The sequence below is a fragment of the Herpailurus yagouaroundi genome, unplaced genomic scaffold, assembly GCF_014898765.1.
Source record: "Herpailurus yagouaroundi ecotype Mexico unplaced genomic scaffold, PumYag 195, whole genome shotgun sequence".
NCBI classification, from domain to species: Eukaryota; Metazoa; Chordata; class Mammalia; order Carnivora; family Felidae; genus Herpailurus; species Herpailurus yagouaroundi.
In genome coordinates this window covers 1,777,666-1,794,397 of record NW_024412426.1, presented here as the reverse complement: position 1 = coordinate 1,794,397, position 16,732 = coordinate 1,777,666, and the positions used below count along the sequence as shown (strand labels likewise).

The 16,732-nt window shown below is 39.9% G+C and overlaps 1 protein-coding gene across 9 annotated transcripts in view; it reads right to left on the bottom strand.

Moving 5' to 3' along the window:
* The window catches only part of HSD11B1 (hydroxysteroid 11-beta dehydrogenase 1), a 50,637-nt gene that overhangs the window by 15,560 nt on the left and 18,345 nt on the right, over positions 1-16,732 (bottom strand). For 6 of the 9 annotated variants that reach the window (XM_040446343.1, XM_040446344.1, XM_040446337.1 and 3 more), the window contains 4 exons: positions 13,211-13,324; positions 12,342-12,472; positions 11,472-11,583; positions 11,155-11,340 (listed from right to left, as the gene is read on the bottom strand). In XM_040446343.1, coding sequence (XP_040302277.1) covers positions 11,155-11,340; positions 11,472-11,583; positions 12,342-12,472; positions 13,211-13,298 — 517 coding nt within the window. In that variant the 5' untranslated portion in view covers positions 13,299-13,324. Of the gene's footprint in view, positions 1-11,154; positions 11,341-11,471; positions 11,584-12,341; positions 12,473-13,210; positions 13,347-16,732 lie in introns of all 9 variants that reach the window. The other 3 variants (XM_040446338.1, XM_040446340.1, XM_040446342.1) reach the window with 2 other exon arrangements.

Here is a 16,732-nt window from a genome sequence, read left to right as displayed (position 1 = left end):
CTCAGGTTTCAACCATGTTGTAGCATATATCAGAATTACTTTTCTTTTTAAGGCTGAATTGTATGTATATACCACATTTTGCTTATTCACACATCTGTTGATGGGCACTTGGGTTGCTTCCATGATTTAGCTATTTTGAATAATGCTTCTATGAACATGAGAGTACAAATATCTTTTTGAGGTGTGCTTTCAATTCTTTTGAGTATGTACCAAGGAGTAGACTTTCTGGATCATATGGTAATTCCATTTTTTTTTTTAAGAACCTCGATATTAGTTTCCATAGTGGCTGTGCCGTTTTACATTCCCACCAACAGGTTTCCAATTTCTCTACATCCTCACCACATCCTGTTACCTTCTGTTTTTTGGTTTTGGTTTTGGTTTGGTTTTTGACAATGGCTAGCTATCCCAACATTTGTTAGGTGATATCTCATTGTGGTTTGGATCTACATTTCTCTGATAATTAGTGATGTTGAACATCTTTTCATATACCTGTTGGTCATTTGTATGCCTTCTCTGGAGAAATGTCTATTTAAGTCCTTTGCTCCTTTTCGAATCAGGCTGTTCTTCTGTTGTTGAGTAGGGTGGTACTTTAAGACTATGTAGATACTGTGTTTTCTATTAATCTTTTACCCACTAGTTTTGGCATCCATTGATGATTTCTGGCCAAATTATTACTATTCTTTTCAACTATTACTAATTATTTCTAATTTCATCACTCCTTCCACATTTATCATGTAGCTTTCCACTCTATGGAAATGCCTTGTCCACTCCCCATTTCTTCATGTGTTTGTTTATATCATCATGGATTTTTATTGTATCTTATGGGTTATTACCCATTTTTATCATTATTTATTCAAATGTCCCAATGGTCCCAGGTTTGGCTAGTGGGAGCCTTTTAAAAGTTTCTATGTCCTAGAACATGTGCCTATTATTCTTTGGGCAGTTAAAAAAATTTCTTTTTAATGTTTATTTATTTTTGAGAGACAGAGACAGAGAGAGATAGAGCACGAGCAGAGGAGGGGCAGAGAGAGAGAGGGAGAGAGAATCCAAAGCAGACTCCAGGCTCTGAGCTGTCAGCACAGAGCCCAATGTGGGACTTGAACCCCTGAACTGAGAGATCATGACCTGAGCTGAAGTCGGACGTTTAACTGACTGAGCCACACAGGCGCCCCTCTTTGAGCAGTTTTAAAATCACTGGCACAGGTTGGCCCATCTTATACTATTTCTGCCATTGCCCTGGAATCAACCATTTCTCCAAGAATACTTGGTTCCTTTTAGTGGAGAATGATATTTAAAAAAACAAGATCTGGGACACTTGGATGGCTCAGTTGGTTGAGCAAACAACTTTGGTTCAGGTCATGATCTCATGGCTTGTGAGTTTGAGCCCCACATCGTGCTCTGTGCTGGCATGTGGAGCCTGCTTGAGATTCTCTCCGTCCTTCTCTCTCTGCCCCTCCCCAGCTCATGGTTTTTTTTCTCTCTCTCAAAATAAAGAAATAAACTTTAAAACAAGTAAAAATAAAAACCAAGATCTGGACGCTAAGTGTGCTCCCAGATCCTCTCACTAGATAGAGCTAGGGAACATATGCATACATATATAGACATACACATGTATATTTCCATATCTATTCATGGATATTAGGAATGATTGGTTCCTAGACACCCTACGCCCAATCTAATATCACATGGTTCATTCCAATTTTTTCCTTTTCATGTTTGTAACTTCGGCAGCAAGAACCTGGCTTCCATTATCCTCGGTATGCGTTAGTTATTTGATGAATGCCCCTCGGATGTGATTATTCTTCACTTTTTTCTGAGTCCTCTGTGTGGATGTCTTCCTCATCCCGCCTGGGCTCTGGTACTTCCTACCAGGGCACACAGGTGACCTCTTCCCTCCATATTGGGAAGGAATATGGCACCATATTGGCACCTCAAGTGGTGCCTCCTTGGCCCACTTGAGCTCTGAAACTTGACACCAAGCTACCATCGCTGCCTCTTGTATGGACGTCCTCCTAATCTCATTTCAGTGTTGATATCCCGAGCCAGGCTGCCAGTGCTGCTTTCTGTCCTGTCCCAGCCTGCCCAAGTTTGACAACCTGTGCTGACAGAAGCAGTCTTTAAGGAAGATTATCCAAAGGTTATGCAAATGACTCAAACATGTCTACCATTCTCTACCCTGCTTCTACTCCAACTCTGTCCTTCCTGTGGCCTCACTAATTAGACCTGAGTCAATGATTGTGCCTCTAGACTGGTCAAGTCATGAATAACTTGGGGGATTCACTTATAAAATTCAGCAGAGCCAATTAGATACCTCTTCTGTGAGAGGATTTGGAGTTGGGAGATTGAGAGACCAAGGGAGCTGGCAATGGGGCAGAAGTTAAAAGCATATTGAGAGATGTTAGGCTGACAAAAGGACAGTGGCAGCCAGGTTGAACTAGGTGCCAAAGGAAGCAAAAGCTAATGGAGAGAGAAGGAGAGCAAATGTGCTGAGCAAAGCAGGTATGGCAGAACCATGCTATCTCTGGGAGATCCTGACCTGGCCTTATTTCCTGCCACTGTCTCAGCTGCAATTCCCACAGGACCAGCTGTCTTCCCAGGGATGGGCTGAGACTGATGTACGTGCAATGTGGGCCAGTCATTTGGCACCCCTTCAAAATAATATTCTTTAAATATTGTTTAACTAGAGAGTACAGGGAAAGACTAATTTTCTAATGCTAGAAATAAAGGATTTATTATAGGCACTTATTAAATGGGAGTTCCTGAACTAGACAACTTCATGGGAAAATAGGAAGTAATTTACAACCCATATAGTAAAACGGACTATGCAATAATTGGATCCTGACTTTAAGTCGGCTGTGATGGCTGACTTCAGGCACATGTCAGCTGGCTATTTTCAGTGTGGTGGCTTTGCTTGCAGATTGAAAGACAAATTGAAAAAAATTCTACAGTAAATGTTTTTGTACATCCATCTGCGACTGGATTGATGATTATATCTTGATAGAGTCTCAATATTATGTTTGCTAAGTGAAATGATGGGAACACTTTTGAGGCTATGGACACATATTGCCAAATTGCTCAGGAGAACATGAAAAATAAAGGACTAGACTTTTAATAATCAATGGTGGAAACGAGTTAAAATTAATAAAAGAACAATATTCTTTCTTACTAGGTGTATATGAGAGTGCCCATCTCAAACCTACTCTGTGGAGTTAACAAAGTTCTCAACAACTGACAATTTTGTAGGCAAACAAACAAACAATACAATAGTCCACTCCTACCATGGCATTTAGTAGTTTGAATTTGGTAACATAGTATTTTTAGTCACTTGAATTTGCTTGTTGCCTTGTGAGATTGGGCACAATCTCTGTTCCCACCTCCCCCCCAAGTCAGCCATCATGAGAGGAGAAACATTTTGCTTCTGGTTACCATATAGAATTCCATCTCTTACTTTTGTTTTAAAAATTATTCTAACTTTTCTAATTATTCAAATTATTCTCAGCTCATTGTACAAGAAACAGCTCTGAAGTCTATAAAATGAAAGGCAAAAGACTCCTTCTTTAAATACAGTTGTGGTCATACTATATGTACTGTTCTCTAAGTTACTTTTCTTTTAAAACATTATGATTTTATAGTCAGTATGTGTAAAAATTTATAAAGCATTTCACTATAATTTAGAAACCTATCACTAGTGGTGGACATTCAGCTTGCCTTCAGTTTTTCATGACTGTAAACAATGTAACGATCATTTACACTGGAATGAGGGCTCCACGGTAATGCACCTTGTCTCGCCTTCCTCACTCCCTGACAAAGCCCTGGCATTGGCACAGTGTGTGGCTCAGAGTGGACCCTTGATTTATATCGTTTGAAGATGAATGAATGTAATTTGGGAACATTTTTGCAACTTTGTGTGTAGAATAAACTTCTCAGATGTAAAGTTATGCCCTCTCTCCCCACCCATTCCTAATCTTGAAGTACCTTAGGTGGTCTTCTACTTACTGAAATCAATACTTATTTCAACAGGAATTCTCCTTGGGTCAAGCCCAACTCTCTCAAGCTATATATTCACACCATGCCAAATTCACTTTTCACTTTATTAATTTTATATTTAGCTGTGTTTCAAACATATGACTTTGCCAATGTTTGCAACAAGAAGCTGCAGATAAAATCAATTAGGTGTCTTTATTATTAGAAAAGTTTTGCTGACATCTCAATGGGCAGGAGCATGGGGAAAAAAATCACAGAATAGAGAATATAAATATCCTATAAACACATGAAAATGAAATGAATTCAATCGTTACCTGACTTTTGTTAAATATCTACTACATGCCAGATGCTATTGTAGGAAATAAGGATTTTATGGTAACCAAAAATAAAATACTACTGCTCTCAAAGAGACAGGGACCTCACACGTCCCATTTCACAAATAAAGATTTTAAAATTTTAACTACTAAACTCCTTTCAAAAATTGTCAATGGCTGAAAACTTTGTGAACTCTGCAGAATAGGTGTGAGAGGAACACTCAGGTCTATACTCAGAGTGGGAATGGGGCATGATGCTTATACTCATATAAATTCTTTTTTTATTTTTGTGTATTTAAAAAGTCTAGTCTCTTATTTTTCATTGTATCTAAGGCAGTTTGGAAATACAGAAATAGCATTAAAAATGTTTCCATCAGGGGCGCCTGGGTGGCGCAGTCGGTTAAGCGTCCGACTTCAGCCAGGTCACAATCTCGCGGTCCGTGAGTTCGAGCCCCGCGTCAGGCTCTGGGCTGATGGCTCAGAGCCTGGAGCCTGTTTCCGATTCTGTGTCTCCCTCTGTCTCTGACCCTCCCCCGTTCATGCTCTGTCTCTCTCTGTCCCAAAAATAAATAAAAAACGTTGAAAAAAATTAAAAAAAAATGTTTCCATCATTTCACCATCATCATTTCATCATTTCACCCATCAGTAAATCCAGTGCTAAGAATTTATCTAGGAAATAATCATCAACTTAGTGACAGGCTAACATATAAGACATCTATTGCAGGGTTTTTAAAGGGTTTTTTAAAAAATATTTATTTTGAGGGGCGCCTGGGTGGCTCAGTCGGTTGAGCTTCTGACTTCGGCTCAGGTCATGATCTTACGGTTCGTGAGTTGAGCCCTGCGTGGGCTCTGGGCTGATGGCTCAGAACCTGGAGCCTGCTTCCAATTCTGTGTCTCCCTCTCTCTCTGCCCCTCCCCCCTTCATGCTCTGTCTCTCCCTGTCTCAAAAAATAAATAAATATTAAAAAAATATTTATTTTGAGAGAAAAAGAGAGAGGATGTGCACATGTGGGGGAGAGACAGAGAAAGAGGAAGAGAGAGAGAGAATCCCAAGCAGTCTCCATGCTGTCAGTGCAGAGCCCAACGTGGGGCTCCATCTCACAACCATGAGATCATGACCGTAAGACATGAGACCATGATCTAAGCCAAAACCAAGAGTCAGAGGCTTAACTGACTGAGTCACTAAGAGGCCTTGCAGGATTTTTAAAATAGCAAAACATTGGAAGTAACCTAAATATCTGGCAGTAGGAAAATAATTGTCCTATATCTATATCTATCTATATCTGGAAAGAAATTCTCCAAAATATTGGCATGATTATGAATTACTTATTTTCAGTTTTATACTTTTCTTCATTTTTCAGATTTTCATAATGTGTGTATAATTTTTAAAATCATAGAAACTTTAAGAAACTTTAAGAAAGTTGTTGGGCCATTGCTCTTTTCATTACTTTGTGCCTTCAATTTACAGTCTTTTATTTACGAAAAACAGTGTTTTATGAGAAATTGATTACAAATACTATTTGCTTCCTGCAGTATCTCTTTCTTTTGCCTATAATCTTATCTATATACTGACCTTATTCTTTTGTTGTTGTTGTTAAGAAAATTCAAGAGCCAAATTTGAAACTTAAGCACAGCATCTATGTGGAGTCTAATTTTGGCACTTTTAAATATTCTTTTCTTTTTTTGTTTTTCGAGTTTATTGAAGTATAGTTGACACACAATGTTACATTAGTTTCAGGTGTTCAACATAGTGATTTGATAAGTTTTATCTTCTTTTCTTAAGACCTAGTTTTCTACTTGTGTATTTCCAAATAGAGTATATTTGTTCTAAGCCTTTTAAAAGTCCTTGGTGAGTAAATGTCGACATGAAGGATGGTAGAACCCTCCTATTTTCACCAGGAAGGGCACCTGAACAAAATCAATTGTCTAGAAGCATTAAGGAGCTATGACTCCTTAAGCCCACCCACCCCCACCCCAGCCTTTCAAGGGGGAAAGTTGGAGCAATGGCTGTCCTGGATAGCATCATATTATTCTTAACCTATACTAAGTTGTTACTATCTTCAGCAGGGAGTCCTCTCTCCCCCTTCAAATCTCTATGTACCCCTCTTGCGGGGCTGAGTCCCAGAACCTGAAGATGAGTCCAGCAGGTTCTGTCTCAGTCCTTCATGTTTGCCTAAACACAATCTCTTGAATTTAGGCAACAATGACTCCTGAAATTTCTATGTCCAGGTTGTTGATTCTTACTTGAATCTCCTTTTTGGCCTTCTTCCAGACCTTGTAGATGACATCTATACATGTACATACCTCCTCTCCCACTGTCTCTCCCTATTCCCCTCAAAACAGTGCAAATCTGCAGCAGCACCCGCCTCCTGCCCATGTAAACACCTCTATTCACATATATAAACACTTCTACTCACCTTGGAAAGTATGGTTCCTGAAAATGATTTCTGAGGTAATTGGATTTAAGGGTAAAGATTCGTCTTAGAAAAATATAAAGCAATTGGGTGAATGATAAATCACCCCTTCTTATTCTAACTCCTAGGCCCCTTTGCATCCTAGACATTGACCTTGACCCTCCTCTCCCCACAGCACTCCAAGGCATATCCATACATTGAGGCATTGTTTAGGGCTTTTCAGGAAAAAGTAGGTATACAGAGCTGAAGGGAGGGATGAGATTAGCATCTGTATATTCTTGTCCTGATGCAAAACACCATTATGGGTATTCCAAATCCTGTTAGTTGATATGTGTAGTTGAGAAACCTGGTTTCCCCCTCACCCCCACTCCCCCTCTTCGTAATGTTGAATTCTTGAAACAGGTTTGGACCACACAGGCAGCCCTTAACCGACAAACAGGTTAAGGTCCAACAAGTGACTTCATACATTGGTTTGAGTTTTCCCACAAAAGCATTGTCTTATGAGGTATTTGCCGCTGGCTACTCATCTCATAATATGCCTGAAATACTACACATCTATGTAAAAAAAATATATGAAGCAATTCTGGAAATGGATAAACCAGAAAAGGAATACATTTGAATAAGACTTAAAAAATATATACAGAAAGTTGATCATTTTAAAAGAGGACTTACTTGGAGAATCATGAATAGGTAACTGGAGACCCTTATGGAGCTCTCAATGAGAGGTCTGAGCATTCAGTTTATTGGCAGGGTTCTCTTATTCCTTTAGTTTTTCATTTTGAATATTTAAAGAAACTCAGTCTTTTGTTATGTCTAGTTGCACTTCAAAATATGTCTTAACGTTTTTCTTGATATAGAAGAATTAATATCCCTACATTTATCCTGGTCCAGTATGGTTAGTATTTTTAGTATAACTGTTGTTAGTAGTATTTGTATCACCAAGAGAGCCAAAAAAGAAAGGGGTGGGGAGGAAGTAGAATTTTAAAGGTAATTTTCCAAAATGTAGTAGATTAGAGGAAGAGGAAATGTTTAAAGGGCTCTGGTGATAGCTGGAAAGAACTTCATGTGAAGTGAGATTCTTAAGAGGAGAAAGAGGCAGGTAATCACAGAGTTTGTCTATGATAAAGGAGGGGCGGAGAAGCAGCATTAGAAGTTGGATTCTGGCTGTCACGTGTGTTACTGATGTGATGGGCCATCGTTACAGGGTTCACAGAGCCAAGGGGCATGAAAATGGAATGACCTTTACTTTTTGAAAACTGAACCTGCCTCCAGAAGACCCATTTTGATTAATGGCAGATAAACTTTTTCCAGATGTTTTCAAATGTTCTTTGCCCAAACCAGTGATTTCTTTTCCAGTTGCATTGGAGAATTAATATCTTTGTTTCACAAATACCATCTCGACATTCTTGCCCCATTGCCTCCTGTACTGCTGCCTGATGGAAGGGGTTTTGTGTTCATGATGGATCTTGAATCTGGAGAGATGGAATCTGGAGTGTGTATATGGTATGCAGTAGTCACATGGGGTGGCCTAGAGGGAATACCGCCTTCTAGTCTTGTATGCATCTTGGCACGGATGATGTGGGAGACACTGTTAGTTGTTTATCAACATCAGTGTCTTTTATAGACACTGGTTTTCAGTTGGACACAAATCCACTTTGAGTAAAGACCACAATTGCAGCCAGCTGTGGCAGAAGAGAAGTATACAACTTTCTTTAAAAAAATTTTTTTTAATGTTTATTTATTTTTGAGAGAGAGAAAGAGAGACACAGAATGCAAGTGGGGGAGAGGCAGACAGAATCTGAAGCACGCTCCAGGCTCTGAGCTGTCAGCACAGAGCCTGATGTGGGGTTCGAACTCATGAACGACAAGATCATGACCTGAGCCGAAGACGGATGCTCACCTGACTGAGCCACCCAGGAGCCCTGAAGTATACAACTTTCAGGTTTTATTCTTCTTTCTCCATTTTCTCTAGCTAGAATTCTGATGTGCTAGTGAACCATCCTGGACACACAGGTGAGGATAACATCCCAGGGATGATGGTTCTGAGATAGAGAGTTTCCTGGACAACTTCGTGGGAGCAGAACTACCATATCAGCCTTGGACTGCTTAATCCAGGCTGTTTTATGAGAGAAAAATAAATTTTGATTTGTGTAAGCTAGCATTGATTTGGGTGTTTGTTATAGTAGCTCAACTTATAGCCAAACTAGCATATGGTGGAAGGAGGGGAGACCAATCAGTGTAATAACTAGATATTGTATATCCATAGAAACTTGATCAGTAGGTGCCCCAAATGGTATTGAATGATGGGTAGATGTGGACTGTAAGGAAATTCCCAGAGGCAGCAATACTGTTTTGATGCTAAAGCATATTTAAAGCTGAGGCTTTAAAGAATGTATTAAAAGTATAGGATTTCTATGTATTGCAGTACCTGGAAATGCATTGGAGATAACAACAATTGCTTATCACCATAATTCAATAAGGGACTTAATGTATTCCCTGAAAGGAATGATTAAAAATTCATCCCCAAACTCTTTGGCTGACCTTAGGATCTATTTGAGGATTAGCATCCCATGTTTATGGAATTCAGTTTTTAAGGAAGGATTAATGACCATGTTTGCTGAATGTTTAAAAAACAGCATAGGAAAGAAAAATTCTTCAGTTAGGGAGAGAAAGCAAAGCGTCTGTACTTTGCAAGTTCACAGACATGCTTCAAAGCAAACAGGCTGAACTTTTTGGGCTACACAAACAGCAGACATGAAGGATAGTAGTTCAACTAGATTTCCACCTCTGAGTCCACAAACATTATGAAGCGACATTTAGTAGGTATGGAAGAGGTGTGGAGGAAGAGGTTATCAGACTTTCATCATGCCCTTGGGCTCCTACAATAATTCTTTTTCTTTCTGAGAACATTAAGACTCTCTGTACGTTATAGAAAGTTAAATTTCTCTAGCCAAAGATCAAGAACACTCTTTGCCTAGAGTGGATATATTATTTAATCAACTAAAATCATTAAAGCCACCTACACCATGACTGATGTGAGGGTTTTGGCCAATGCCCTAGGATGGATTGGGGATGTGCCCAGCACCCTCCCACTCAGTATGCATCCGGAAGCTCTCCCTTCCTTTCAGCCTGGAGAGAGGCTGTGTCTGGGGAGGGGTGGGGAGTCTGTGTTGTCTGGGAAGCACAGGGATGCATATCAATCACTCTGTTTGGCGGGTAGCACAGACACACTGCCCTTTTATCCCATCACTATGCAGGCCTTTCCTGTCCAGGAAATAGAATTCTTTACAACATAGATGGTGTTCTTAGTTACAGTAATAACCTAATAATAGTTTGGGAAATATTTAAGAATTTACAAAGTCTTCAGGTTATTTGTTTTTTTGTTATTTGTTTTTACAGGAACCACTTTTAAATGGCTCATTTTAATCGTGGTGTTTGCACCTTCCAGTCACATCCTTCTGACTAATCAACAAATACGTGTGGGACTTCTCTCCTGGATGCATGAGAAAAGTGGGCCTAGGAATCCCTCAAGCTGGAAACTCTCTAGCTTTTTATTGGTGATAACTTCTGATACTGTCACCATCCAAAGCATCAAGGACCTTTCTTGGTCACAGTGTTCTCTTCATGAATATTTCTCTGTACACGCTCTCTCCCTACCCTGTTCGTTGTTTAAATAGAACTTTTAAGGTAGTAAATTCCGATTTTGGAGAACATCCCCAATATAGGCAGATCTGTTAATGATGTGATGTGCTTGTTTCTGTTCTTTATTTCATTTAGCCTTAGTTTAATCCACTTATCAGACAACTGTATGTTAAAATATTTCACGTCTCAGTTCTACCTTTGTATCATCAACGAACTTTACCAACCTACAGTTCTTGGTCATGGCAGAAGCAAGATCATGTTTATCCATCATGACCAGGTCTCTCCCTTAGTATCAGAATGGGCTATTCCTCCGCAGTCTCCCAAAGCCCCTTTAGACTTCCATTTCTAGGTCACAAACCACCAAGCTTCTCGTGGGCACTCTGCATTACTGCTCTTTCTCTGTTACTCCCAAGGATCTTGTAGCCCATCTACCTTTAACAGCCCCCCATTTCTTATGACCCAATTTGTTCTTTAACCGTGTCTCTTTTCCTCAGGATGTGTGCTTCTCATTGAGTTTACACACCCAAGCCTCATATTCATATGTCTGCCTATTTATGTATAGGGTCAACTGTTAATCAGCTTTTGCTTAATATCACTGTGTTATTTATTTATTTATTTATTTATTTATTTATTTATTTATTTATAATTTTTCCCACTGTGAACATTGAAAATTCTAGTTTATATTGTGTTACTTTTCTGCATGGAAACTGACAAAAATTCACGTTCACTGCAGAGCCCCCAACACCATCCCTGCTACTTCTCCTACTCTTACCTTCCATTGTGGTCCCTGCCCCACTCACCAGCCTTCGAGGACACGACAACAATGCTTCCGTTGCTCTGCTTCAGCATAGGCAAGGCAGTAGCACTCAGGACCACATAACTGAGGAAGTTGACTTCCATGCTTCTGCGCACGATGTGGATATCACCACTAAACAGATTCATAGAAGTGTTGGTGATGTGGTTGAGAATAAGCATGTCTAGTCCCCCTGCAAGAGATGGCTGTGTTGAGAGAAACTGTCTGGGGTGATACCTTTCCTCTCAACCTCCCCCCTTCCCTAAAGCTCCCTAGTCACCCCTAGAGCAAAGTCAAGAAGAGGAGGGAGGAGAGCAGCCTCACCCATGAGCTTTCCAGCTTTGGCAACAAATTGCTCTGCGAAGGTCATATTCTCCATGGTGCCAGCAATGTAGTGTGCTGAGGCTGCTCCAAGCTCCATGCAATGGGATACTATCTGCGGGGACACAGCAACAATGGCGTCAGTCTTGGCTGTAGACTTTGGGAGCAATCTCTGAAGTAATGGGGGTTTAAGTGAGAAACCGCTCACAAACCTGTTTTGATAAGAAATGGTAGGGATATGTGTGTATAAGCATGAGTTCAATGAACGTGTGTGTGTTGCTAAATGCAACCTGACATGATCTTTGTCTTAGGCTGTAAGTTAAGTAAATCATCCCTGTGCTGGGGTTTAAGTTCATGGCTTGTGCTTATGAGTTTCTGTAAATAGATGTATCTGAATGCGTTATTGGTATGGATGCTTGTTTCCATGTGGGTAGCCCTAGGTTTGTGACTCTTTGTAGCCTTAGGTTTGTGAGTCTGAGTATATGAGAAAACATGTGTCTGAGTCTGCATGGGGATGAGAATGTGAATTTGTGAGTAGGTACTAGAATTTTGGTATCTGAGCACATATCTATATATCTGTGATTCCATGTATAAATATGGGTGAATAGGCATGTCTATGAGCATGTGTAGCCCAAGAACTTTGTGTCTGTATGTGTGTGCATGGGATTGAATACTTAAATGCATTATCTTTATATTCCTGTGGGTGTTTGAATCTGTGTGTGTGTGTGTGTGTGTGTGTGTGTGTGTTTGTGTGTGTGTGTTTGCATCTATGTATGGACGTGTCAGCTTCTGTGTGTTGGCATGTGTATGTGAGTATATACAATACATCTGGACATGAGAGAGTACATGTGTCTGTGGGCACAGAACCCTCACCTTCTTTAGATTTTCTTTAGACCTTGCTGTCACCACCACATGGGCTCCCATCTTTGCCAGATGATAGGCCATCTGTTCTCCAATCCCCTTGCTGGCCCCTGTGACAATCACTTTCTTTCCTTGGAGCATCTCTGTGAAACCAAAAGGAAGTGAGGACCATTCCCAATTTGGCAGCAATATTCCTTCCTCTCTGGATGTGGGCAGCCTTATCTCAATGTCTAAAGGTTATGAGCCCAGATCAACTTTTCTCAAACTGTATAAATCAATGAAGGAACAGTTCAAGTTTCATAAACATGCTCTGAAATGGAGGTTTAACTTGATTGCTCAAAACAAGCCTTCTTGCTGTCCTTTCTAAAAATGTTCATTGACAGAGGTTTCAGCTAAAACACTAGAGTTCCAGACATTTCTGGACTCATCCAATTTTGCTCAATTGAAATAAAACCCAAAAAGTCATCAAAACACATGTGCTCATAGAGATTCCAGGGATTTTCTCTCACTTCTATTTAGTCATCAATTCCAGAATCCTTTCTTGCTTCCCACTTATCAGTCTCTCCTTGGAGCCCAATTATCTGGCTGTGTTGTAAATTTTGGAATTACCCTCATTTTTGCAAGGAATCTGAAATTACTTTCCATTAAGGGTGCCAAATAAAGCATGGACTATTTGGCAATCTGTTGGCTACATGATTACCCCTCCCCATACTCTATTACCCATAGCCCATGTCTAGAAGACACAGAAATACAGTCCCACCCCAGGGTTCCTCTTGTTCAGCAACTTTGGGGATCAGGAACTCATCTGGATCCTCAGAAACACTCCAGCCACCCCTATGTTTTTTATCTATTCCTCCAGAATTAGATACATTGGTACTTACCTGGTCTGAATTCCTCATTCGCAGAATAGTAGTAGTAGGCCAAGAAGATCCCCAGAATGGGGGGGAGATATTTTTTCATAAAAGCCATCAGACACAGACCTGGCCCGAGGAGCCCTGTAGGACACACAGAGAGAACCTACAGAGCTTTCTACAACCTCCCAGTCAGGCAGCAGCCTCTGAATTGTGACATCAGGGACGGGGAGGCTGGAGTAGTCTCAGGCAGTGCTAGCCAATTTCCCTGTCAGAGCAGCGATTGGCTTTGGGTGGGATCCCATTCGTCCCTGGCAGCCTGTGTGGTGGATTTCATAATGGACAATGTTTACTCCATTTCATTGAGCAAGAAGAGACTTCCAGATGGCCAAGCTCATGACTGTACAGGACTGGATTCCTGAACATCCCTACCCAGAGCCCATCTTCCTCTTAACACCATTTATGCCAAGAATCAACGGCCGTTCAAAAGTGGTACGTCAAAGGCAGAGAGAAAGTGTGTGCGGGGCTTCTGGGGAAATGTGAGTAATAGCAAAACAAGCCAAATTCAAGCCAAATCTCACTCTTGGCCCCACCTCCCAGTCGGAAGCAATTAAAAATAACAGCACAAAACAGAAAAATAAGCTTAAGAAAAAAATGTGCACATTTGGGGGGGGGAAGCAAACAAGCCCTATAAGCCCCACACTCAAGTTCAATGAACAAGTATTACAACATCAAAGGGGAATGCAAGCCAGCAAGAACCCAGATGGCGGGAAACCCAAGACCAGTTCAAGACTCTCTCTCAGGCAAGTGCAACGGAACGTACACTTATTACTTTAACAGCAAATAAAGAAGAAATAATGAGTGCCAAAAAAAAAAAAAAAAAAGCACTAAGCTATTAAACTGGGTCTTGTAAATGCTATAGAGGCACAAGAACTGTAAAGATGCAAAGGAGAGGAGACCTGGTCCAGAAACAGAAGGAATTAGCATTGTTGAAGCAAAATTTGCCCCCCAAGGTCTACATCCGGCTAAAGACGGATCTAGTAACAATCAAAGGACCAGGGGAAAACCCCCTAGTAATTTAGAATGTGTCACAGAAATATAGAAATAACCACTTTGGTATGTCTGCAGCAAGAACTCAGTAAGGAACAATCCTCCAAAAAAGAATTTGAGAGATATTATTGTTAAGTTTTTCAACTTAAAAAAACAAACTAACCAACCATAAAAATTCTCTCATCACAGAGCAAACCCAAAATTCTGCAAATTACCAACAGAGCCAAGAAAAACCACTTAAATGTTAGGATAAGAATGGGTATCTGTGTTTTGGGAGGATGAATATGGTTTGAGGGCAGGAGTTGGGGGCTCACACAAGATTAAGAGAAATTGACTTATGGCCACAAGTACAGTATGTGGAAACACTTGGTGAGTTTTCACTTCAGAGTAAGGGAAAACAATTTAAGACCCAGAGGAGATGAAATAATTTATCAACAAAGGCTCACAGCTGTGAAGTTCACATCCAGGAAACAGTGGCGACTTGACAAGAGTTGAGGGCTAGCTAGAGCTCAAGGTTATGGAGGACAAAATAGAAAAAAATATATAAAGAAAATTCAAGTGGGAAATTACATTACATACTGACAGAACTCCAAGATATATATGCATCATTTTATCAGGGGCTTTATGCTGCCAAGACATGTTACATACTAGGCTCCATTTTCGTCTCTGGAGGGAAGGAAATTGAAACATTTCATTTTTCTTAGTACCATCCTATTAATAGTAAAATTAGAGAGTACAAGGAAAAATTGCTTTAAAATATGATGCTGAAGTAACAGAAAGATGGACAGATGAGGGAAGTTTATAGTCTGATTAAAAAAAGACTTTAGGTATACTACAGAAAGCATACACTTAAAGAAAGCAAAAGTAATAACAAGTGAGATAGGGTTGATGGAACATAAAACAAATGCATCAACTATTGCTGATTGTTGGCTAAATGAAAAATGAAGTCCACATTGTGCTGCTTCAGAAGACACATTTAAACACAAACAGGCACACACAAAAACACACACAGACATTTTAATAATTAGCTATTGTGCTAGAAAATAAGGATACAAAGAAAGCTTTCAGTAATTTTTGTGAAATAGATGAAATAATTTTTAACCAATAAAATGCATTAATAAGAAATGAGGACACCATATAATGGTAGATGATACATTAAGTCTGAGCAGTTCTTAAATTTTTTTGGTCTCAGCATCCCTGCACAATCTTAAAAATTATTGAGGATCTCAATTTGTGCATAGAGGCATATTTAAGAGATATTGTGGATTCAGTTCCAGACCACCACAATAAAGCAAATGGTACAACAAAGTGAGTCAAATGAAGCACACACAAAAGCTATGTTTATACTATACTGTAGCCTATTTAGTATGCAATAGCCTTATGTCCAAAACATGTCTATGCCTTCATTAAAAAATACTTCACTGCTAAAAAAAAATGCGAACCATCATCTGAGTTTTTAGCTACTTTTAATCTTTTTGCGGGTTGAGGGTTGTGCCTCAATATTGATGGCTGCTTACTGATCAGGGCGGTGGTTGGTGATGGTTGGGGTGGCTGTGGCAATTTCTTAAAATAGGACAACAATAAAGTTTGTCACATTGGTTGACTCCTTTTCCTCATGAATGATTTCTCTGTAGCATATCATACCATTTGATGGCATTTTACCCCCAGTAGAAGTTCTTTCAAAATCAGAGTCAGTTCTCTCAAACCCTGCCACTACTTTACTATGTTTATGCAATATTCTAAATTTTTTGTTGTCATTTCAACAATCTTCATAGCATCTTCAGCAAAAGTATATTTTTGAAGAAACCACTTTGTTTGCTCATCGATAACAAGCAACTCCTCATTCATTAAGTATTCTCATGAGATTGTAGCAATTCACTCACATCTTCAGGCTCCACCGCTAATTCTAGTTCTCCTGCTCTTTCCACCACATCCGCAGTGACTTCCTCCACTGAAGTCTTTGAACCCCTCAATGTGATCCAATCAACTTCCAAACTCTTGTTAATGTTAATAGTTGAACCTTTCCCCATAAATCATGAATGTTCCTAGTGGCATCTAGAATGTTTCGATTCTAGGTTTTCATTTTACTTTGCCCAGATTCATCAGAGGAATCATTGTCTATGGCAGCTATAGCCTTATGAAATATATTTCTTTAAGGCTTTTTTTTAACGTGTATTCATTTGTTTTGAGAGAGAGCGAGCGAGCATGCGTGTATGAGCGTAGGGGAGGGGCAGAGAGAGGGAGACAGAATTCTTAGCAGGCTCCGCACTGTCAGCACAGAGCCCTACGCTACGCTCAAACTCACAACCTTTGAGACCATAACCTGAACTGAAATCAAGAGTCGGATGTTTGACTGAGACACCCAGATGTCCCTGATATGTATTTCTTAAGTAATGGAAAGTCAAAATTACTCCTTGATCCATGGGCTGCAGAATGGATGTGTTAGCAGGCATGAAAACAACATTAATCTCATTGTACATCTCCACAGAAGTCCTTGGGTGA